Here is a 25,500-nt window from a genome sequence, read left to right on the forward strand (position 1 = left end):
AAAATGCCTTCTTATTAATAATGACCATGAAACTACCAGATTGCTGTAAAAACCCATCTTTTTCATTAATGTCCGTCAGGGGAGGAAATCTGCTGTCCTTACCTGCTCTGGCCTACATGTCACTCCAGATACACAGCAATGTGGTTGACTCTTAACTGCCCTCTGAAATGGCCTAACAAGTCACAGTCGGGAAGGCAGCTCACCACCACCTTCTCCAGGGTAATTATGGATGGGAAATAAATGCTGGCCTTGACAGCGATGCTCATATCCCAAGAACAAATAAAAAGACTTCCTGTATACTTTCCTAAGGACTATCAGAAGGTCTATCACTATTTTGCTGGATAATAAAAGGAGTTTGTTTCATCACTAGTTGCTTTTCACCATTAACTCTAACTCTCACATGCCCTTCTAGAGAGCACTCTATCTGCTGCTCCTGAGTTAAGGTACACCTGTCTGTCAAGAGCAGAGTGGCAGAGGGAGGGGATGTCCCTGCATTGAATGTCAAGCTTGTTTTTCCTGTGATCAAGAATCTCTGTAGTATTTGGGAAACATGAGCTAAAATCTGTCATTTTACAAATATGACTGGTTGGGGAACATCACCCAGTATCTTGCCAATTTATAATTGTAAGTGAGGGAGATGTCTTACTGCAATTACATTGTATTCTGTTTGAACAATTCTTTGCAAATTGTATATTATGGGGTGACCTAATGTAATGCATCATGCAACTAAATTGAGTCCTTGTCATATACAAGTGTAACTGCATTTTAATTCTGCTATAAAACTAGAAATTACAGGTGCATTCATACACTTTGTGCTTCCAAATCTATTTTACAAATTTTTAGACTGTCACCAATGTGCCTTCTTGGACAGCAAGGTTTACTTGACATTTACTACTGCCACTAACTTCCAATATTCTTTCATGAATACTGTGGATTCAGCTATGAGGGGACCCCAATAGGCAAGAATCCATATGCATTATGAACATTTTTTTGGGACATATTATTTACAGCCTATCAGGACTAACACGCATGATGGCTCACCAACACTGTAGTTGTCATTTCTGTCAAATATTGCTGTAGAAGATGTCATCTTTGGTGTGAAAGTAGTGTTGCTATCTGTCTGGTTTTAAACTGCATAGTACACTTTTTGAGTGGAGGTGGGGAGAGGAACCAATAAATTTCAAAAGCTTGAAACATGTACCACCAAAGTTCTGTTTTTTGTTAAACTAGGGCTCCCTCTTTCCCCCTTACTCTGTCTCTTAGAGTTGAGACATTCATTATTGAGATTTTCATCAGGAGCAGCAAAGCAAACAAGTCGCACACAAGACAAGTTCCAGCTATAGCACTCCCCCTATGCTCTCAGCTGCATTTGAATTTGGCAAAAGGCAGCAACTGCGTGAAAGTGCAGTTAAAACCATAGAATGTCATAGTCAGATTTAAACAGTTGATCTCTGGCACAGCATAATGGGGGTACATGAATTTGTACCATGTTACGGGATTGCACCATTAGTGCTGTGTTACTGTTAACGGATTAGCAGAGGATTAGGTTAATCGGTGATTATGATTAAACCGACTGCTGTTAAATGCAGATAGTAGTGGGACAGGCTGGTTAAATGCTCTGTGTGACAGCTGTTTGATGATGATAGAATCATCAGTACATTTAAATCCATTCAACACTTGTATAGTGCTTCCACATTTGACAAGCTCTTTGACCATCTCTTTCACACCCCTGGATGGGATACAAGAATCTGACAGGTGATTCCTTTCTCACCTCAGTCTTTATAAGTGCTGCTGTGATCAATATTCCTCCTTCGTTCCTTAGCTCCAACTACACTTTCCCATTCCTTCTGCCTCCTCCCTACATTCCTGCTGTCTTCAACAAATCAAGATTGATTCTATTTCAACTCTGTCTGTCCCAGGACTTCAAAACTGTGCAACCCCTTATCTCCATCAACCTTCCTTCTCTAATCATAGGCCTTTTAAAATCCAAGCTTGGCACCACCTGATCACTACTTCCTGATTTACCTCATCTCTTTTATTCTTTTTAGCCCTGATGATATCCTAGAAAATGGGTCTTGGCTAGTCATTTCTGTTTCTCAAGTCACCTGCTGTGGTCACTTTGCATGGTTCAAATTGCTTAAAGATTGGTTCTGGGGAATGGCTGTTTAGAGTACCACGCTTAGAGAATGTTGATGCACAATATTGCGAATGACCTGAGGAACTTTAAACCAGCAGCTGAGATATTTGATGCAAGGTGCCATATATATGAACTAATCCTTGTTTTTCTTTTGTGTTTGTTCCAGATTTACCAAACCCCTGACGTTTGCAGATTGCGTGGGGGATGAGCTCCCTTTGGGTTGGGAGGACGCCTATGATCCTCAGATTGGCATCTTCTACATTGACCACATCAACAGTAAGTGCTTCCTACACAACTAAGATTATGATTCCCATGGCCTTCGCTCAGCAAAGCTGTGAGCTCTTTTCCAATCCTATATTTGAGCTTGCATCCTATTGTTATTCAGTTATTGCCTATTATGCATCCCCCTTCCTATGCTGCACTGTAAGTAGCAGCCCTCAACATTGGCCATTTCTCTTTAGACCTCTCTAACTTGATCCATAATCATTACTTTCAAAAGCCTTCTCATAACTCAATGGCCACAGCTTTGTCACCTCCCTGACTATTCCCCGAGTTGTCATTTGGTCACCTCCTCCCTCCAGATGTCCATTGGTTCCCCTTTCTCCCTCACTTTGTAAAGCACCTTACAATGTTGTATCATGTTGGTGTGATATAAGTATTAGTTATCAAAATCTACACCTTCCCATGCAATTGCAGGAGGTGTAATACCTGCCCTTTTACCTCTTCTCTCCTCACTATCCAAGGCCCCAAACACTCCTTTCAGGTGAAGCAGCAACTTACTTGTACTTCTTTCAATTTAGTGTATTGTATTCGCTGCTCACAATGCAGTCTCCTCTACATTGGGGAGATCAAACGCAGATTGGGTGACAGCTTTGCAGAACACCTCCGCTCAGTCCGAAAGCATGACCCTGAGCTTCCGGTCTCTTGCCATTTCAACACAACCCTCTGCTCTCATGCCCACATCTCTGTCCTGGTCCGGCTGCAGTGTTCCAGTGAACATCCAGCAAGCTCGAGGAACAGTACCTCATTTTCCGATTGGGCATGCTACAGCCTACCGGACTGAACATTGAGTTCAGTAATTTCAGAGCATGACTGGACCATTTTAATCTTAATTTATTTTGTTCTGTCTTTTTTTTTTACTATGTGCCTGCCTACTGTTTTTTTCATGTTTGTGCTTTTGGCTAGGGCTGCTCATTATTCTGTCATTAACACTCCCTCTGCACTAATGCTTTGTCTTTCACCACACCATTATCACACTCTCTTTGCCTTTGCCCCCTGACCTCCTTGTCAATTAATCTCTCTGGCTGTCTGTCCTATCACATCCCTTCCTTTTTGTTCTCTTTTCTCCAACCCTGCTTTATTTGCTTAAAACCTATCACATTTCTAACCTTTGCCAGTTCCAATGAAAGGTCACTGATCTGAAGCGTTAGCTCTGCTTCTCTCTCCACAGATGCTGCCAGATCTGCTGAGCATTTCCAGCACTTTCTGTTTTTAATTATCTAGTTACTTGGATAGAATTATTCTTGGTATGCAAGTGGGATGGGCATTCACTCCTAGACTTCCTCCTGTTAACCCCCCTCCGAGAAATGCCCACTTCGAGAAATGCCAGATCAGACCAGTTTTAACTCCTCCTCAGCATTTTTCCCCTCCTGGAGAAGTAGCACACCTTTACTAGTAAGCCTTCCTTTGATGGGTCAATTAAGATTGTGATCCCTTTCCACTGGTGCAACATTATGCTACAATTGATTTAGCACTCTCATGGTAAGACTGAGCACTGTGCGACATTGGGAATAACTATAACAGTCTTTATGAAAATTCATAGTTTGCAATTCTATCAGAGGGAGGGGATAATTTTAAGAATTTGTATAGTCAGCAAAGAATCTCACCCACTATCAACATAGGCTTGTCGAATTACCTACAGAATGTGCATGGGGTATTTTTAAATTACTAAGAACATTTAGTTAATTTAGATCAGGGGCTCCCAGTGTACAAACAAGGGATTGCAGATCTGAATCTTTCCACTCTGTAGCGAAGTGTGGTGAAGCATCAACGCCGACCTTTACGGTCCTCCTGTTTAACTGTAAAGAACTTAGGCTGTGATCTTTGCATTGGAAATGGATGCACTCTTCCAGTAATTCAGTGAGTTTATCTAGCTAGTAATAGAGACATACAGACCAGGAGGATCCCAGTTTCAATCCCGAGTCTGTGCTGATTACCTAATCCATCTGCCTGTGCTCTAATAAGGATGCTACAATTTGCATCAGCCACCCCCCCCCCCACTGCAGATATCTGTACATGACCTCTGCTAGAAGTGTATGTGTGTTGATGTTGGGTGAGGACAGGGTTAGGCTTAGTTGTCATGAGACCCCATTTCCAACTCCTATCCCCATCATTGAGCCTACTGAGGAGCTGTCAAGTTCATGAATGAATAGTGGCTCTTCAGGTGAGGTACAGACAGCATCCAGTACCCATGAAACCATATTCAGCAAGGTGTCAATGTGCTCAGGAGGAAGCATAGAAAACTTTGAGGGAAAACAAATATATTAAGAATTACTATTTCCAATAGCAGGAATGGAGACGTATATATTCAACAGAAAGTAAACCACTATTATTATACACTTGAGAACCAAGTTTCAATGGGGGATATTTAAAAACTAATACTCAGAGTAAGGCAAACAGTGGATGAATCCTCAAGTATTAATCTGCAAATCCACAAAGGCCTTGTGGTTAATCAAAAGCCTTTCTTACACGTAACATGCTTAATCTTCTTCACTGTACATGCTCATTCTCACACTTTCTTTTTTGCCTCAACTTTCATTATTCTTAGGGTTTTGCTCTCTGTCTCTCTGCTGTGTTTCTATTCTTTCCCTTCTCTTTCTCTTCTCTTTCTTTTCTGTCTCTCCTCAGTTGCTTACATTAGGCATGATCCTGATCACTAAGTGTCATTAAACCTGGTTATAAATCAGAGCCAGCTGGGATCTCTTCCTGGAAGTGGAACGCTTCTTCCAGGTCCCGATGCCTCACTGCAAACACAACTCCTTGCGGAAAAGTTTTTCCAGTTGGAATTTGAATGGGGTTTTGAATGGGAAAAATATGCGTGACAGTAATTTTCAAAATGTTGTGGTAATTTGCTACGTGCCAATGCTTGTGAGGTACACGAGGTGGTTCAGGCTTCGGGAGGTAGTCTCATTTATCGCATGCCAAGTCCATAATGGAAGATAATTAAACAATGCTTTAAAAAGGGCCTATTGTGCACTACACAAAACTGAAATCATCAGCACTGAGCTCTATTAAATGTTGTTGTTTCCATGGGTTGAGTTTCAAATGTGCAGTTTTCATCTGCCATTTTTTGTTCTGTCCGATTAACAGACTTAATCCCACACGTGACACCACGAGCGATTGACAAGCAGGTTTGCCAAGCTGTAAAAAGTAGTAGTTGTTGCTAATCAGTTTTCTTTTAAAAAAGGTTTGAAAATGATACTTACCTAAAATGGAAAGGAAAAATTGTTTTGTTTTTCATGGGATCAAGGTGTATTTTAAAATAAATGCACTCATTTAAAAATTTTAATAATTAAATTTCACAGCACAGTTGGTCTGATCTCAATATGACCTGATCAATTTGAATGTACTTCTGTAACTGCTGGCCAGTTTGAACTTTTGTTGAATTGAAAGTGGAGGAACATACTTGGTATGCTGCCAGGGTTGCTATTATCAACATGGGTGGGCTGAGGAGACTGTGTCTGAATGTTTCTGTTCACCTGCATTCTGACTTGAGTTTCACAGGCAGCTTATAGACAGAGGCACTTACAATGGCTTCATAATGACAGAGACAAGAGGCTCAGGGTCACACTTTTAACCATTTCATTATAAGTCTTTTTTTCTGCAATGGCCTTTGTTTTTCTTTTTAATTTTGGGATGAACTTTGTATCGAAGCTGGAATGTGGAATAGATTTTCCAGTTTTGGCATCAAGCACTCTCAAGTCAAGTTTTACCATAACTAAAAGTAAAGCTAGATTTACTCTATCTGAACAACCTCAATATCAGCCTTTCTTATTATTGCCAATTGAGTAGTAGATGGGAGAAGCTTTGTGCTGTAGACTCACACCTAATACAAACTGCATTGAGAATATTCGAGTCCATTTTAGCTTTGACAATACAACCAGCAAAGAGATAATTTTCAATCCATCTATCTAGAATAGATTTAAGCCCAGATCTCAGTAGTGAAAGAGCCATGTGCAAGCTACTCCCAACAAATAACCAGTTTGCAGTGAGTTTGTGTTAATATTTATTTCAGGAAGAAGTCCAAAAACCAAAATACAAAGGATTACTGAAGCTATCCACTCTTCTGGCCTCTACCTTGGGATAGTAGTCACTTTACACCCCACTGTAGTCAGTACCATTAGGTAAATATACCTATATGTAGTTCATGCTTTTTTAAAAAATTCATTCGCAGAGTGTGAGCATCAGTGGCATTTATTGCCCATCCCTACTTGCTCTTGAGAAGGTGGTGATGGGCCACATACTTGAACTGCTGCAGTCTGTGGATTAAAAACAAAGTGCTGGAAATACTCAACAGGTCTGGCAGCATCTGTGGTGAGAGAAACAGAGTTAACATTTCATTAGTCTGTGGATTACTGCTTTTCACAGCAGTTTGACACGACTGAGTTGTTTGCTGGACCATTTCAGAGGGCAGTTAAGGGTCAACCACATTGCTGTGGATCTGGTGCCACATACAGGCTAGACCAGGTAAGGATGGCAGATTTTCTTCTTGAAAGGATATTCATGGACCATTTGGATTTTATAATAATCTGGTGCTTTCATATGCACCATTACTGATACTAGCTTTTTATTTTTAGATTTATTTAATTAACTGAATTTAAATTTCCCAGATGCTGTTGTGGTATTTGAACTCACAGCTCTGGATTACTAGTCCTGTAACATTACCACTACGCTACAGTACCCCTTCTTATAGAGTTGTGTGTTTCATAATATGAGGGAGAGTTAACTAAAAAGATTAATAGTGCTTCAAATGTACTTTTGTGGTACGCCAGCCCAACAATTGTGTAGTAACGTTGTTACTAGGCTTACTTCCTGTACTGATGCCAATAGATCAAATCAGACTTAAAACTATTGGCTTTAACATTGTCGAATGCACTTCTGTGATACTTTTATTTCGTCACCTCAATTTTCTTCCACAATTAGCAAACCCAAGCTTGGAAGGACCAAACCTATAATCTTGCTAATTAAAATGCCCACAGTATGACTATAAAATTTCATGTAAGCATCCTTTAGGCGTGCTTGAAATCTGGATGACAGCACACTAGTAAGATTCAGGAAATTCCCCGAAACTCCAGAATATAATCGACTTAAAGGGATTTTTGCCCTGCGTTCAATTTGGAAAATCAGATTTTGCTATATCACCAAGGTGTGCTGTTAGTTTGTATAATGGTTCATTGTAAACAATGATTGTAGACATTTTCTCCTTCTGAGTTGTTTTTTCATAGTCAATTGGCCTTTCTGTTTTGACAGGCTGAAAGGTTTGCTAGGTGTAGTCTGAAGCATTGTTACCAAGAATTCTGCTCGGTTGAGTTACCACGAGTTGAGCTGCCTTTGAGAAGGTTCAAAGGCAGGTCAAGTGTAACATACCAGATGTCAACACAATAAAGGATGTTTTAATCCACCTGAAAGGAAGGCGGATCATAGTGCAATTTATTGAACCTCTTTGATGTTTTCCAGAAGTTTAATTTTGTTTACTTTTTTTGGTAATTTCCCCTCATTATTCATTCCATCCCTGCTCCCTCCCCCCACCACCAGCTCCATTAGTTATTGAGCGTATTAATCATTCTGTCATGACAGTGATTTGATCAATGGTCTTCGAACGCAAAGTTCCAACTTCTGGCATTGGAGATGCTGGGTTGCTTTCAGCTCATAGGCATTAACTTTAATCTTCTGTGGCTCTTCTAAAGACCTAGTGAATAAAAGCACCATCTAATGTGGTTCAGAACCACAATCACTATATTGGGCCCAGACCCTGTCCCTATTCTATGCTGGCCAAGTTAGCTGATCTTGATTGTCTTCAGTATCCCTGTGCCAAAAGGGGCGAAAGAATTGGCCATGTTTCCTGCTCCTGGTTACTATCCAGTGAGTTTTATTCATGTGTCTGGACACCCAGTGAATACAGGAGTGGACTGATCTGTAACAGCCTCCATTGTTGAATAATTTGCTGAAACTCAGTATCAAATAAGGAATAGGCGCATGGTGAGGTACAAGACTGAAATGTATTGCTTTTTAAGCTTCTTCTTAAACGCTGCAATGGTGAGTGTGCAGTATAACATGGCAGATAGATTGATGTTAACATTTGAATCCAGTGCTGGTGTAGTTTTTAATATGTTGAGCAATTTACTAATAAACCAGACACTGATATAAAGGATATTCAAGCATTGTTGTTCTAACCATCCCTTGCCACTGAATAATTATACTCCTCAACTTACATTTCAAATACTTTGACACCAGCAGAGAGAACATTAATTTGTACTGAAGTCATGTCAATTCAGCCTGATGGCTTGACAGTGTAGAATTTTACTAAAATAAAAATTTACTAAACAGTGTTTGTGATTAAATCGAGTAACATTGGGTATAAAATTGAAGAGATTGTCCTCTATACTGGAGGACAAATAAGCAACGGGTGTCAGCCTTGGCTTAATGGGTAGCATTCTCACTTCTGAGTGAGAAGGTCATAGTTCAAGCTCCAGTCCAAAGACCCGAGCACATAATATAGACTGGTGCAATACTGAGGAAGGTGCTATCTTTAGGGCGAGATATTTAACTGAGGCACTGTCTTGCCTCTTAGGTGCATGTAAAAGATTCTGTGACACTATTTTGAGAAAGAGCAGTGGAGTTTATTCAGTGGCCAGGCCAACATTTATCCCTGAACCAACAGCTAAGTACAGTTGATCTGGTAATTTATTTAATTGCTGTTTGTGAGACCTTGCTGTGCTTAAATTGGCTGCCACATTACAGCACCATCTGTACTTCAAAAATATTTAATTACCTGTAAAGCACTGTTGGACATCCTGATGCCATGAAAGATGCTCTATAAATGAGTCTCTCTTTCTTTACTCCATTTAAAAGAAACTGAAGAACCTATTTCCCTGCTTGACTTCTTAAAGTTTTCTGTTTTAGAACTATTTAAATGCCAGATGGGATTAAATCACACTGTTCAACTTACATTTCAAACATTCCATTCTTGTTTAATTGGAAGAAATTTCCGCTCACCCAAGACTGGATGTCGGACTAGCAGGTTGACGGCACAGAGGCGGGGGAGGGGTGGAGAGAAGAGTGGCTGAGGCAGAGGTGGATGGAGTCAGCATTTGGAACGTGACATCACATCTTTGGAATTCGCTGAGAAGCAGCATTTAGATAATAAGTAGCCGGGGGCCAAGTGCAGATCCTTGAGGGTCTCCAGCAGTAATGATGCAAGGGTGGGAAGAGAAGCCATTGCAGAAAATTCTCTGGTTACGACTGGATAGATAAAATTAGGATTAGGTGAGGGCAGTCCCATTCAGCTGGATAATGGAGTTGTTGGAGGAGGATGGTGTGGACAGCCATGTCAAAGGCTCCATCCATATAGGTCAAGAAGGATGAGGCTGGAAAATGTACCATGGTCATAGTCATAGAGGAGTCTTTTATTACTGATTGTGACATCATCCAACTTACCATGAACAATGCCATAGGAGACATGTTAAAGGTTTGAGTTATGTCCAGTAAACTTCAGGTATCAGATTAAAACAGTATTAAGAAAGACAAGTATTGATAAAAGAAAGCAAGATGAACAATTCCCACAGCTATGTTCTGATTTTCAGAAAAGCTGGATATTTAAAGTAGCTGTTATCCAGTGAAACAATTAGCCTTTAATTCTCTAGAGGATACACATATCCTCTAAATGACCTCTGGCTGTACCCATTAATATGAATTTAGACCTTGTAGCCTAAAAAGGACAAGCAATATAGCACGAGAAAAATACATTGTGTGCTACATAGTAGAATGCTCTAGTGCTTATATAGCAATGGATCTTCCAACATAGTATGAGTAGCAGCAGCAGCAGGAAAACTGCCAGTAAGCTCAAAAATCTTTCTTCAGCATTTAACTGGTACTTTTAATGAAAGACTTTTATCATAGAATGAACTCCCTTTACGGTGGCAGTGGATAGATTTTTTAAAAACTTTTTTCTAATGTTATTTTCTTACCATCTTTGTAGGTCATGGCCTTTGTTCCCAGCACTGTAAACAAGAGAGTTGTCACGATGAAGTGAATATTATGTTTGAGAAGTAGGCCTCACCACAAACAAAACAACACTGGCAAACTAATCCCCATATAAGATTATTGAAAGTGAAGTTATTTGTATCCATTCTTGCAACTGAGCCAAAATGCCTGTGGCAGGACTGGTTATTCTTCATAACTCCCCATATACATAGCACTTAAATATTTATCATTGCAATTGGATTTGAACTTGGAATGTTTCTAAGGGACACCCTAAATCCAAACATGACCAAAGCTGCCTCGGGCTCAAAAAGAATGCAAATGCGCTAGGAAGACAACAACTCAATTCAAAGAGAGTCTTATAAACTGAATGATCAGATCTGATGTTGAAATGTTGGGCCCATTGGCTCCGCCTGTGCCCCCAGCACCCATCAATGCATGAAATTCACAGAATTACATACTTTACAATCCAAACTGGCATTGTTTCCATCTTATGAAGCAATGGAAATAATGTGAGGATTGCACAGACTTTTCCTGTATCACACTGAATCAGTCATTATAATAACCAACAGAAAATTAATGGCTGGAATTTTACACCCCCCGCAGGAGCGGGCTGGAGGCGTAAAATTGAGTGGGAGTCAGAGGTTGCCGATTCCGCCTTCCCATCTCCATGCAATTTTACGAGCGGCGGTGGTGAGAAACGGTCCGCCAACCCAAGGCCAATTAACTGCCACTTAAGGGCCTCCTCCCTCTGCCACTGGTATATTACCAGTGGTGGGCGGGCAGCTCAGGACCTCCAGGAGGCCATGCAGTAAAACCTGGCGGCCCTCTTGTGGGCTTGGCCGGTGGGGGGGAAGCCCTCCTGATCAGGCACTCTGTGCCCCACAGAGGGCCCCCAACAACACAAGCTGCCCCCATTGCAATACACTGCCCCCCAGCCAAACCCCCTTGCCTTGCTGGGGCCTGGCCAATTATCCCCAGCGAGGCCCAAAAACCCACTTACCGGTGCCGGCATCCACGATCCTCTTGAAGCTGCGTGCAGTTCCAGGACTGCTAGGACTGAGGAGCTACCAGCCCCTTGATTGGCCTGCAGCTCCTGGAGATGGGACATCCTGCCTCAGAGGGGCGGACATCCCGCCCAAGGCCAGTTAAGGGCCTGGGCTACGTAAAATCTCTGTGTGACTCCCGGGCCCGGTGGAGGTGGGCTCACCCCCAACTTTAAAGCCGGTGGGCAGGGCCTCCGTCCTGAGGTAAAATCGTGGCCGATGTCTAATAATACTTAGCATTTAAACTAAATGAAAAACCCATCATGTTTCTATATTGTTTTAAACCCTGCTCTTACCTTAATGCAGCATCAACTTTCAGAACGTTTTTAGAGACAGAAAAAGCAGTCTCGGTTCACCTGGTAGCTGGGTAATGGCAGACCATTAGACCTCCAGCCAGACTGTTTTTCAACTGTATTTTTGTCATTGGGTCAATGAGTTTTGCTATTGGATAGAGCACTTTGTGTTCGCAGAGAACATCTTATCATCCAATTACTAAGCCATTGACTTGATTGGTTTTGGTTTTACCAACATTTAACAATGTGGTTCATCCAGGTCATCATGTTGGATAGGCAATTATGAGAAAATGGCAACAGCCCTGAGATTGTTGCAAGTGAAGGAGAGGCGAAGTTGAGTGTCACTGGCTAACCCTGTGCTTTGGGAGATATTATCAAAGGGTCGCATTTCAGTGACAATGAAGGGTGCTATGGATGGAGCTCTGGGGTTCATTAGATGGGATCATTTGGGCATGGGAGGAGAAGCCATTGGAGGCAGTGTTTATGGCATGATTAGTGTTACGACCAATGCGGGAGTAATGCACTGTTAATTCAGCTCCACTACTCCATAGTTCATAGCATATTAGTGAAGTTTCCCACCTACTGGAAAAATAGCCAAATTAAACACTCTTTGTCCCCCAGAATAAAGCACATCAAGCCAGGTTTCTTTGAACAACAAAATTAACTATTTATTAATAAATAAAGTCTTAACCAATAATGAGATAACTCTACATGTGAAAAGATTCTTTTAAAACTTCTTATTCTTCCTAACCCTCGTACACATTCAAAACAAATAGTTCACTGGGGAAAAAGGCTTTTTCGGGTTACAACTATTTCTTAGGAATAATAAAGTAATTGGGTTGTCATGGTCTGATAGGATATCTCTGGGTCAGTGAGGTGTCCCAGAGTTCAATAGTCAGATGCCATTCGAAGTCTCTCTAGGCGAGGTTGTTGAACAGTCTATGATGAGTAAGCTTTCAAGGCAATTTGTCTGCAGCAGGCATCACACAGGTCTTTCAGCAAAAGAGTCTAATAACAGGTCTGCTTGGGTTTTGAAGTAGCAATAGAAGCTTTCTTGAGATTTCAGGACCTCCTTAAAAACACAAGAGACAACAGGAATCACTCTTCCAGCAGGAATTTTCCAGAGACTGGAGGCAATAGGAATTTGTTACCTTTCAAATTGCAGGGGCTTTCCCTCTGCAAAGCAGTTTTCCTCCACAAAGCAGCAACTCCTCTTTTCCTGTATCTTTTCTCTCTCCACGGGACTTTTCCTCTCTCCAGGCAGACCACAGCAACCACCTCAAATGTAGGATTTCTTTTTCCAAGAGAGGCAAGTCTTTTCTCTGGTCTGCAAAACAGGTCCCAGCCAGGTCTCACTGCATGCTGCTGGTCCAGCCCACGCTTTCACAATGCAAAGTGAAACTAAGACCCACAATCAAGTCATGTGACAGTTATAAATCTTCCAGTCATTTTCCTGTTGAGCTGCTTGGAAACAGATGCCTTGCAATCCATGCACACTTCACTCAGTCCACAATTCAAATATCAGCCCTTCAAGTACTTTTTACATAACACTAGTAGGAGTGGAGCCATGAGAGTCCAGGATTACAAAGATAGAAGTGATTAAAGGGAGGGAGTGTTTAATGATGTGAGGTTGAGGAGGAGCAGCAAGTCATGGTCACAATCTCACAAACGTAATTCATTGGTAATGAAACATTTTGAGACATTCAAAGATCATGAAAAGTGCTACATAGAATAGAATCATAAAATCTTACAGAACACACAGAGGCCATTCAGCCCATCTTGTCTGTGCCAAGTCTTTGAAAGAGCTATCCAATTGGTCCTACTGCCCCATTCTTTCCTCACAGCCCTACAATTTTGTTCCTATTCAAGTATATATCCAATTCCTTGTAAAAAGTTACCCACCACCCTTTCAGGCAGTCCATTCGCAAAATTTGAGTTCTTTTTGAAGTTTTTTTTTGCAATTGTCAAGTTCTTTTCCTCTTTACCGAAGGTGTTGACTCATGCTGGGTACAGTTTTATGGCACTTTGCCTGCCTATTCTTTTTGTCTTAGCCTGAGAAATGAGGGTCCATGGGTTCCTCGATTGTGATGGGCATCATCACAGTGTCACAGACACTTTCAGGAGGAGTTCCTGGTTCGTAATTAGGTGCTTGGATTCTCCCTGCCCGATCCCAATGTCGCTGTGGAGAACTGTAAGCACTCCAGCTGCTTCCCCAGCTGAGATCAAACTTGGGACCTTCCAGATCAGTATGGATGACACTACTTAGCAACTGTGTCACAGTCCGTGACTGATTGACTGACTTTTTCAACAACTTGGTATGTTTCTGTGAGTCTCTGCAATTGCAAGAGAGCACTCTTGTACACAATTGGTATCGGTGGACTGTCATTTTCTACAGTAGACAGCTTTATATTGGGTGATCACCATCTATGTGTAACCATGTTGGTGGCGGTGTTAAGCTGTGTCTGTGAGCAAGATTTATATGTTCTCTGGCAGCCAACAGAAATAATTTCTCTCATTCCTGAAAGGAAGGAGTGATGCTGCTGTCTCCCAGGCTGCTGCAGGGTGTAAATCTTGCTGTGAACTTTATCAGGAGAGACAGTTATTCACTCTCCATAAAGGGAATTTTGCAGCAATCTTGGCTTAGTTTGGGCACATGTGCAGTGGATTGTATCAAGAGGAAACTGCCCGGCTTGCACAATAAATTCTTGTCATTATTCCGTCAGCGCCTCTACAGCTGAATTCTAAGGAGTGTCATTCAGAAATGTTCATTTATTTTCATTCCCCACCCCCACCCCCCCCCCCCCCCAACCCACCCCCCTCCGCTATGTTTTCTCCTCTTCTGTTGAGGGTGCTGATTTTCACAGGTCCAATTCTGCAAGTATCAGCTGTCCCCCAATACCCCAATAAACTGCTGTTCTGCATATGTGAGCTTGGATAGGGAGTGTTGTTTCATTGTGTGGGGCAGAGTTTAATCCTGCCCTCACCCACTTACCCCCTCACACTTCCAGCAGGGGCACTGGACAGACAGTAATTGGGTGGGAACAGGAAGCCTTGGCCATTTATTTTTCCTCTCTCCCTATCACAGGGCACCAAGATCATTTGTAAGAAAGTGAAAGGGAAAATTTGCCTTTATGCAGCGATCACATCGTCGCGACATGCCAAAGGGCTTTTCATTGCAATGAATTACTTCTGAAGTACAAACATTGCAGTCCATCTGACACACAGCAAGATCCCGCAAACACCAATATCTTCTCTTGTGTGTGGTGTTGGTTGATTGAAGAATACATTTTAGCCCAGACTCTCTTCCTCAATCTTCCTTTTCTTGGAATATTTCATGAGATCCTCTATGTCCACTTGAACGCCCAGAAACTCAGTATAACATATGATCCAAAAGATGGCACCAGGAATAGGCACTGCGATGTTGCACCACAGACATTTGACAAAATTATTGACTCAGTCATGGACATGGGGGCAATTAGTCTGTATATAAAGTATATAGCCAACCTAATGCCATCAAAATACAGTCCGATTTAAAACACATTTCTCCCTATTTAGTGAGAACCTGTCATTATTTTTGCTTGCACAAGTAGTCAATGTCTGTCCACGCACTTGATGTAGCGATGTGGAGAATCCGCATAGATGTCCATCTGTCTGGAGTGATCCTGATCTTTTTCTCTCCCCTCTTACTCTCTGTCCCTCTCTGTGTCAACCTCTATCCCCTCTCTGTGTCCATCTCTCTCCCACCTCTCTCTCTCCGCCCTCTGTGCCTATTGCTCTCCCCCTCGCTGTCTCCCCCTCTTTCTCCCTCCTGCTTTTCTCTCTCCCCCTCTCCTCTCGCCCTCTCTTTCTCTCCCCCTTGCCTCCTCCCTCTCTCTCTTCCCCACTCTCCCCCTCTCTGACCCTCCCCCTTCCTCCTCCTCTCTTCCTCCTCTGTTCCCCCTCTCCCACTCTCAGTTTCCCCTCTTCCTCTCTCCCCCCTTCTCTCTCTCTCTCTCTTTCCCACTTCTCTCGCCCCCCTTTTCTCTCTCTCCCATTCTCCCTCTCCCCCATTCTCTCTCTCCTTCTCTCTCCCCCCTTCTCTCTGCCCCTTCTCTCTCCCCCACTACTCTCCCCCCTTCTCTCTCCCCCCTTCTCTCTCCCCCTTCTCTCTCCCTCCTTCTCTCTCCCCCCTTCTCCCTGCTTCTCTCTCCCCCTTCTCCCTACCCCCTTCTCCCTACCCCCTTCTCTCTCCCCCCTTCTCTCTCCCCCCTTCTCTCTGTCCACTTCTCCCTGCCCCCTTCTTCCTGCCCCCTTCTCTCTAACCCCTTCTCTCTAACCCTGTCTCTATCCCCCTCTCCCCCTCCCCCTGTCCCTTCTTCCTCCCCCCTTCTCTCACCCTCTGTCCCCCCCCCACTCTCTCCCCCCTCTCTCCCCCCCCTCCCCTCTCTCTCTCTCTCTCCCCCTTCTCTCTCCCCCCTTCTCACTCCCCCCGTCTTTCTAACCCCATCTGTCTAACCCTGTCTCTCTCCCTCTTTCCCCCCTCCTCACCTCCCCCTGCCCTTCTTTCCCTCCCCCCTCCTCCCTCCCCCCTCCCCCCTCTCTCTCCCCCTTTCTCTCTCACCCCCTCTCTCCCTCCCTCTCTCCCTTCTCTCTCTCTTCCCCACTTTCTCTCTCCCCCACTCTCACCCTTTCTTCTCTCTCCTCCACTCTCCCTTCTCTCTCCTCCTCTCTTTCTTCCCCCCTCTCTCTCCCCACTCTCTTTCCCCCCCCCTCTCGCCCCTCTCCCCCCTCTCTCTCTGCTCCCTCTCACCCCCTTCTCTCTCTCCCCCTCTCTCTCTCCCCCTCTCTCTCTCCCCCCTCTCTCTCCCCCCTCTCTCTCTCCCCCTCTCTCGCCCCTCTCCCCCCTCTGTCTCCCCTCCCTCTCACCCCCCTCTCTCTCTCCCTCTCTCTCTCCCCCTCTCTCTCTCCCCCCCCATCTCTCTCCCCCCTCTCTCTCTCCCCCTCTCTCTTTCCCCCTCGCTCTCTCCCTTTCTCTCTTCTCCTCCCTCCCTCTCTGTCCCACCCCTTCCCCCTTCTTATCCCCTTCTCTTCCCCCTCCCCCTCTCTCTTCCTCCCCCTCTCACTCTCTCCCCAGCTGTCTCTCATCGTCTATCGTGCTCTCTCTCCTGCACCCCCACCCCCACTCCTCTGTCCCCGATAGTTGCAGCGAGCTGGAACTCTCAGCTTTGTGGTTGGTCAGTTTCTTTATTAAATTGCTGCCGTCAGTTCCCTTTTCACAGGTGCTTAGAGCAGATACAGTGGCTTCCATACTTCGGACAGATGCGTGGTTTTCAGCAGGTTTTAAAAAAAAGAATTGGAACCAGCCAGGAAACCACAAATCTGTCAGCTACGATTTTTTTAAAGTCAGCCCTGTCTGGAAGAAGAAGCCAATGGGAAATTTCTCATCCCTGAAATTACCAGTCATGGATCTCAACATTTTTAATCACAGACACTGTTGTCCGTGTGCGGACATGTTGCCGACCCCTGGATGGCATCTGTAGTACTCCTTCACTGCAGAAACGCTGAAGTGTCAGCCTGGATCATAGCTCAAATTCTGGGCATGGGGAGATTGAGAATTTATGATGTTCTGATTCAGAGACTAGAGTGATATCTGTTCAGCCAACTTGATTACAGAATAACAGTTGCTTTCTTACTTTAGATTAATTAACCCCGCACAGGCACAAGAATGTGTTGGGGCCCTTCCTGGTCTGTATGGCATGGTTTCAGAGTTTTAGTGAGCTTCAGGGCGCGGGTGGCCGGTTGGGGGGGTTGAGTGGGGGTGGGGTGGGCGCACAATTTTTCATGGAGTATGTTTTCTGGAATTTCAAGCCGTGATGAAATTTTTCCTGGGTTCTCAGCATTTCTCCTGTATTTTTCTCTAGAGCAAGTTTGTACTCCTTGTTCAGCCATGAATAAAATGCACCAAGAAAGCATCTGACTGCACAAAAGTTCTGATATATTTTGCCAAATAGTAAAGAAATGCAGTCTGTCAAGCGTTCGCAAAGCAACTAATGAGTTTGTGCCATCATCTGAATGGTGCATATATTGTTCTAGTCCCTGGCAGATTTTTGCAATTAGGCAGAAAACAGTGGAAGCCCAAAACCCTGTTTATTTAATGCTTTTGCTATTCTACTTCCCTTGTTTAACATTGAAACCTACATTTCTATGAAGTACTGGAATCCCTGTGATAAAGAAATATAAGACTTGTTTAGGCAGCACAGTGTGTGACATGACAGTACTAAACTCTCATGTGGATCTGTTTGTGAATTTCATTCTTGAACCTGTGAGTATTTTTTTCCCCAAATTTTATGACTAAAGTATATTTTTGGGATACTAGATGGAGTTGGAAGGGAACTCAGCAGAGGAGTCCGGGGAAGTGGGTGGCTGACATGGAATTTGCCTTCCTCATAATGGGCTGGATTTTGCTGTAAAAATAACAGTGAGACCATCAGCGCTCTCTGTTATTTACATAGAAAACATACAGCAACTTCTAGTGATTGCACAAACAGGGAAATTTAGAAGTTGCTTCTGAGATGTGCCATTCCTCCCAAAAGCTGCTTGAAAACAGCATCTCGCTGCCTGGTTTTTCCCATTCGAATGGATTGAACAGTGTTCCTATTCTGACATCATAGATACAGAATAAATTCGCCAAACAAGGTTAGAGCTTGTCCATTCTGGTCTAACAGTGTGGTAGGCCTTCATTATTCCCAAACAACTTCTCGGGCACTAAAAATGCACTTTTTATAAGTGTGGAGTCTCATTCCATCATTTTTTAATTATTCTTGCAAATTTAAAAAAATTAAAACATTTTTTTGTCTCTTTTATCTCTCCCTTAATTGAATCTATCTTCCCTTTCTTTCTTGCACTTTCTGTTCCTGATTTGACACTGAATTCAATATTCTTGACACTTCCTGGCTCAGACTGTTGGGTCTAAAGGGATCATCTTGGGTCTAAAGGGATCAAAGGGTATGGGGCGAAAGCAGGAACAGGTTATTGATTTGGATGATTATCCATGATCGTAATGAATGGCGGAGCAGGCTCGAAGGGCCGAATGGCCTATTCCTGCTCCTATTTTCTATGTTTTCTATGACTGCGCTGCTCATTAACAGTTCTTCAATCTGATTGGTTAAGGAGATACACAGTTGCTTACCCTGTTCACTGAGCTGCCAGATGCCCTTTAGGAGGCGCTGCACTTTTTGGATGGTTGGCTGACAGCAACCTGTCGTGTAAAATGTGGTTGACTCTTAACTACCCTCTGAAATGGCCCAGCAAGCCATTCAGTTGTCAAGGGCAATTAGGGATGGGCAACAAATGCTGGCCTTGCCAGTGACACCCATATCCCATGAAAGAATTAAAAAAAGACATTAGAAAGTCTATGAAGAAGTGCAGATCTAACGAATGACTCACTGCTCAGATCAAAATTCTGCCCATTGTCTGTGTCCTATCAAACATTGATAGTGTTAACGTAGGCCATAGAATTAGAAAAACTACTCTACTGACGAGGGCACATAGAATTAGAAAAAAAAACAACCTAATGGGGACTAGCAATCTAAAGGAGATAGGAGAATAAGTTATGAAACTCCTGGCCCCACTTACCAGTGAGAGTAGAAATAGGAAGGTAGGGAGGAGCCAAATGTGGCATGAGGCATGTTGCAGGAGGGAGGGGCTAAAATTCTTGGGCATTGGGACCAGTTCTGGGGCAGGAGACACATATTTGAAAGGGATGGGTTGGACCTCAACAGGACGAGAACCAATGACTTCACAGGGAGATTCACTTGTGTGGTCAGGAAGGGTTTAAACTAAATTGGCAGGGGGTTTGGTCACCAGCATATAGAAGTAGAAAAGAGGAATAAGGTGCATAAAGGAGTGAGCATGTTGGATAGTACTACAGAAGGAAGTATTACTGTACCATATTAGATAGGAGCAAATGAAGAAGGACTAGAAGGAATACAAAGACAGGTTTAGAATGCATGCATGTAACCGCACAAAGTGTGGTGAATAAGGTTGGTGAGCTACAAGCACAAATAATCGTGTGGGAATATGATGTAGTGACAATAATGGCACAATTCTAAAGAGTATGCAGGGACAGGGAGGCTGGGATTTCATGTGCACAGATATTTGAAGGCGGCAGGACATATTGAGAGAGTGATTAACAAAGCATATGGGATCTAAGGCTTCATAAATAAAGGTATTGAGTACAAAAGCAGGTAAGTTATAGGAAACCTTCATAAAGATCTGGTTAGGCCATAACTAAAGTATTGCATCCCGTTCTGGTCACCACACTTTAAGAAAGATGTAAGGGTCCTTGAGAGGTTGGAGAGGAGATTTACCAGAATGGTTCTGGGGTGAGGGATTTTAGCTATAAGGTTAGGTTGGAGAAGCTGGGGTTGTTGTCTTTGGGGCAAAGGAGATTGATAGAGGTTTGGATAAGGTAGGCAAAGAAAAGCTGTTCACGTTAACCGATAGTACAAGGACTAAAGGACATAGATTTAAGGTTTCGCGAAAGAGAAATAGGGGATGTGAGGAAGAACTTTTTTTACACTGTGAGTGATAATGACCTGGAACTCGTTGCCGATGAGGATGGTCGAGGCAGAGATGGTGAATGCTTTCAAAAGGAAATTGGAGATGCACTTGAGGGAAATTATTTTGGAGGGTTATGGGGATTGGGGTGGGGGAATGGGACTGAATGAATTGCTGTACAGAGAACGGGCATGGACTTGATGGGCTGAATGTCGTCCTTCTGTGGTGTAATGACTCTATGAAACGTTAGTTGGTTACATAATTGTAAAAATCTCTTTACATATTTTGACATGTGTTTATAAAGATAGAAACATTTTTTTCCCCGTCTATATCATGTTCCAGTATGCATAAAGAACGGTGTGGAAAGTAGCTGAGCTGTAAGACCAGAAGCTCACAGTTACGATCCCCAGTTGGAGCATGACATTTGGCTTCAGTGCCCTTCTTCTAGGGAGGTGTGCTAGTTTCTTATGCAGTGACCACTGCTGAAAATGCATTTTTGTGGACTTTGTGTGAGGACGTGATCAGGCTTGGCTGTAATACTACGTGTAGTAACATAGTCTGGTGACGCTCACTATCAGGCCCCACACCTGAAGAATTGCCAATTGTGCAAGGTACTGGTGCCTGTAGCCCAGTACCTCAATAAGGATACGTGCTTTGGAGAGCGACATAGGTGGCTGATTAATAAAAATGAGCAGCATAGAGCCATGGCAGATTGTACAGCTTTTGCATTCTTGATGCATTTTGTTGCAGTTGTTGGATTGTGAAGGTGCTACTATAATCCTTACAAGCTTAAATATTGCAGTACATTTTATACCACTTCAAAGCTGATCAGTAAAGCAAAACTTACAGATAAACCATACCAAAAGGGTTAAGCTTTGTTTACCACAGACATAGGAATATACAAGTCTGTGGAACAGACCATCTGCCCTATCCTCCCACTCCTCATATCTGATTCCAGGACTGTGTGGGTGACACATTAACTGCATCCTGTCTCTTATGTACTTTTGGAAAAAAATCAATAAGCAGAATCATTTAAATAGACTGCTTGTTGAGGGAGGCTTGGCAAAATCATTTTCACATTTCTACAAATTTATTCATTCATTGTTAATTTTCAGGACAATCACAGAAACTAGGACATTAGCTGCTCCCTATCAGACTTCATGTCAAAATGGTCTGAAAAAAAAGTATGATTTGCATTTATATAGCCCCTTCCATGACCATCAGATGTCTCAAAGCACTTTACAGCCAATGATATACTTTTTAAGTGTAGTCACTGTTGTAATGTAGGAAAGACGACAGCCAATTTACACACAGCAAACTCCCACAAACAGCACTGTGATAATGACCAGATAACGTGTTTTTATTATGTTAATTCAGGGACAAAAATAGGCCAGGAAACCAGGGATAACTCACCTGCTCTTCTTCAAAATAGTGCCATCTTTTACATCTACCAAAGCAAGCAGAAGGGACCTCGGTTTAATGTCTCATCTGAAAGGTGGCACCTCCGACAGTGCAGCGCTCCCTGAGTATTGCACTGGACTGTCGGCCTTGATTTTTGTGCTCAAGCCCTGGAGTGGGACTTGAACACGGAACATTGTGAGTCAGAGGCAAGAGTGTCAACTGAGACACAGCTGATACTGCTCCTTGGGTTTGACTAGGACCCCGAGACATGAAATTGGTCTCAATTGAGTAAAGCTAATCACTGGATATATCTCCCATGGAGTATTATTGGAAATTCAAAGACACCAACAGTATTGAACAAACGATTTTACGAGTAGTGGGAATACTAACTGGACCTGGGCAGTGTTCATTATAAAGGTGAGGAGGCACACATGGCTGCATTATTTGCAGTCTCAAGGGGTTTGTCTTGCAGTAATGTGGCCTGAATCTTCATGACTGGCTCAGTTAAATCTCTTTGAGAAAGGCATGGGGCAAGTACCTCCATCTATATGCAATAAAACTGAGAGGACAAGGGTAGCTGGTGCATGGGAACACCATGACAACAACAACGTGCATTTATATGGAGCCTTTAACATTGTAAAATGTCCCAAGGCGCTTCATAGGAGTGTTAGCAAACAAAATTTGACACCGAATCACCTAAGGAGATAGTTAGGACAGATAAGCAAAGGCTTGTCAAAGTGGTAGGTTTTAAGGAGAGTCTTCGAGGAGGAGAAGGAGTTAGAGAGGCAGAGAGATTTAGTAAGGGAATTCCAGAGCTGAAAACACAGCCGTCAGTAGTGGAGTGATTCAAATCGGAGATGCGCAAGAGGCCAGAATTAGAGAAGGGCCGAGATCTCAGAGGATTGTGGGCTGGGGGAGAGAACAGAGATAGAGAGGTGTGCGACCATGGAGGGATTTGAAAACAACTTATGAGAATTTTAAAATTGAGGTATTTCCAGACTGGGAGCCAGTGTAGGTCAGTGAGCTCGGGGATGATGGATGAATGCCTGATGGTCACCTTCAAGTCTTCCTTTCAAGTCGGACAGCATCCTGACTTGGGCATGTATCACCATTCCTTCATTGTCGCTTGGTCACAAACCTGGAACTTTCTACCTAACAACACTGTGGGAGTACCTCCACCACAAGGACTGCAGTGGTTCAAGAAAAAGGCTCACCACCACCCTCTCAAGGGCTATGAGAGCTGACCAATAACTGCCAGCCTAGCCAGTGACCCCCCACCCCCCCCACCTCACATATGAGAATGAACTTAAAAAACAATGGCTGTTTCTGTTGGAAAACGAAGGCTTGCAAAGACCCTCATGGCTGATCTGACTGGAAAAGACTTGCTGAAGTGATGTATCTGCCAGTTCTGGCTCTAGCCAATTGCCAGGGAAGTGAGCAGAGATCAGCATTCTGGATCCGTTAAGGTTTAATTTTCCTATGCATAAAGAGCAGCATATGGAGTTAATTTTCCTCAGAATTTCTCCTGCTCTGCCACCATAAATTTGTTGGAAGTGCAGTGGTAACCCATTCATGCATGTAAATGGACTGCTGCACTTCCAGCAAGTGGGGTAGGAAAGGCTGCATGGAACTTCACCCCTGTATCTTTTTGTCGTGTGCTTTGGGAGAATATTGAGATGAAAGTATTTCAAGTGCTGTTATTTTCAAGTTGCCCTTCTTTTGCTCCTTTCTCCTCTCTCCTGAAAACATTGACTTCTGTCTGGAGTGGACTTCAATGGGCACTAGGTAGCCCTCCATTACCTGACACACACCTGGTCATTCTTCATGTGTGGCCCTGTGGTGAGTGTGTAAAGCCTTTTTGAACCCATCGCTGAGCCCGACCCTGTCCTTAATGGATGTTGGCCTCCTCTGTCATCAGCACGTGCATGCATTCTGAAGCAGGAACCCTGCTGCTTTTCTTTTCACCTCCCTAGCTCACGGTTGCTGGGACTGGTTGTTGTTCCCCCCGTCCCCTCAACTGTGGTCAATTATGTCAGAGACCAAGAAATGTGGGACATTCTGACCTGTATGGCTCAGCTGCAGATACCTTTACCAAATGAGGCATTAGGAAAGCTTGTGTAGTTTAACACCCGAGAGAAAAACAAAAAAGATGCTTCAGCAAAGTTACCAAGATTCAGTTGGGCAAATTTCAATAGTGATCATCAAGGCCACATTTAGATTGCAGTTATTGCCGTTAAATGTGCTCCATTTCTGTGCAGTGATAAGTAAGTTCACAATCATTATGAAAACTGTCAGCTTAACACTTATACTTGTTTTGCAGCAGTTTGTTGGCTGCTATCATTTCTTGACTATTGGTTGTTCTTAAGTACTTTAGATGGAGAGAGAACTTTTGATGAAAAGACAGGGCCTCAGCTTAACATCTCATCCAAAAGACAGCATCACCACCAGTGCAACATTCCCTCAGTGCTGCAGTGGAGCATCAACCTTGATTTTGGTGGTCAAGTCCTGTGGTGGGACTTGAACCTAAAGCCTTCTAACTCACAGGCAAGAGTGCTACCAACTGAGCCACATCTGGTACTCGTAATATTAGAGATCCACACTTTTGTGGGTCCCACCAGCTGTTATAGGATGTTCACAAATGTTTTAATGAGCATCGAGAATATTAAATATTAACAGGGAGAGAGCTGCAACAACAAAATAGTAAAACACCCTAAAGCTCTTCAGAGGAGTAATTAAAAAATGGATGCTGAGACGAAGAAGGAGGATTAGGAGGGTATCAAAAAGTTTGGCCAAAGAGGTGGGCTTTGCGAGGATCCTGATGGAAAGGAGGAGGGGGTTAGGGTTGGAGTTCCAGAGTGTGAGGCCTAGGCGGCTGAAGGTATAATGGTGGAACGAAGGGAGGTAGGGAGGGAAACATGTGGCCTGGAGTCAGAAGAACTGAATTTGTGGGTTGGGGGGATAGTATTTCTGGAGGAAGTTATAGAGATAAAGAGGGACAAGGCTATGTAGGGTTTAAACATGAGGATGAGAATTTAAATTTGAGGCAATGGGAGTCAATGTAGGTTAGTGAGGACTGTTGATGGCTAAGCGGGACTTGGCATTGGATGGAGTATGGGCAGAGTTTGCAGGTCTTTGTTTCAGCACCTTTTTTCCCAGGATCTGCATATTAAACAAAAATGTGCTGATGCATGACCAATGTGTTGCATTTTGATTGCTGCCTCTCTTATTGTTTTACTGTCTGGGGAATTTAATGAAGAGCAAAATTTGATTAACAGGGACTTTAGACATTCTGGAGTTAGGAAAGGTTAAGAAAGGTTTGATTAAACAATCAAGATGGCACAGTTGAGTTTGCCATGAAAATTGGCACGCAAACTCTCTTGTGCCACTTTTAATGGAAATCAATTATATTCAGCCCCAGAGAGCCAATTGTGAGTACCTCTGTGTAAATAGAAACAGTTAACTTAAATGGGGCACACTGATAAAATTTCGTGATTGTCCAGAATGCAGGGAGTCACTGAACCATTCTGATCTCAGGAAGGTTTCTTTCTGTGCTATGAGCTGAAAAGTTGTTTTTCATTTATAATTAGCACTAAAAAACATTTCCCTGCAATAGAGAAATTACAGACTTGCAGAAGGAAAACAAGTGCACCTTCTATTTTACAATCCTGCTGTCGATGGAAGCTGACACTTTTGGAGAAGAGTACAAAATAAATGAGATAGCAATGCTACTGTATGAGGGACGGAGAACTGCTTCTACTCAAAGTAGTTGTGCAGTGTGCCCAGTGTCCCTGGTTCCCTGAAATTACACCACAGTCACAACTGGGTT

The 25,500-nt window shown here is 43.2% G+C and overlaps 1 protein-coding gene across 3 annotated transcripts in view; it reads left to right on the forward strand.

The window, feature by feature from the left end:
- LOC137368963 (protein WWC2-like) overlaps positions 1-25,500 on the forward strand; it is a 271,726-nt gene that overhangs the window by 130,964 nt on the left and 115,262 nt on the right. For 2 of the 3 annotated variants that reach the window (XM_068029351.1, XM_068029352.1), the window contains exon 2: positions 2,304-2,413. In XM_068029351.1, the coding sequence (XP_067885452.1) occupies positions 2,304-2,413 (110 nt within the window). Of the gene's footprint in view, positions 1-1,685; positions 1,756-2,303; positions 2,414-25,500 lie in introns of all 3 variants that reach the window. The other variant, XM_068029350.1, reaches the window with a different exon arrangement.

Source organism: Heterodontus francisci, chromosome 4 (assembly GCF_036365525.1).
Source record: "Heterodontus francisci isolate sHetFra1 chromosome 4, sHetFra1.hap1, whole genome shotgun sequence".
NCBI lineage: Eukaryota > Metazoa > Chordata > Chondrichthyes > Heterodontiformes > Heterodontidae > Heterodontus > Heterodontus francisci.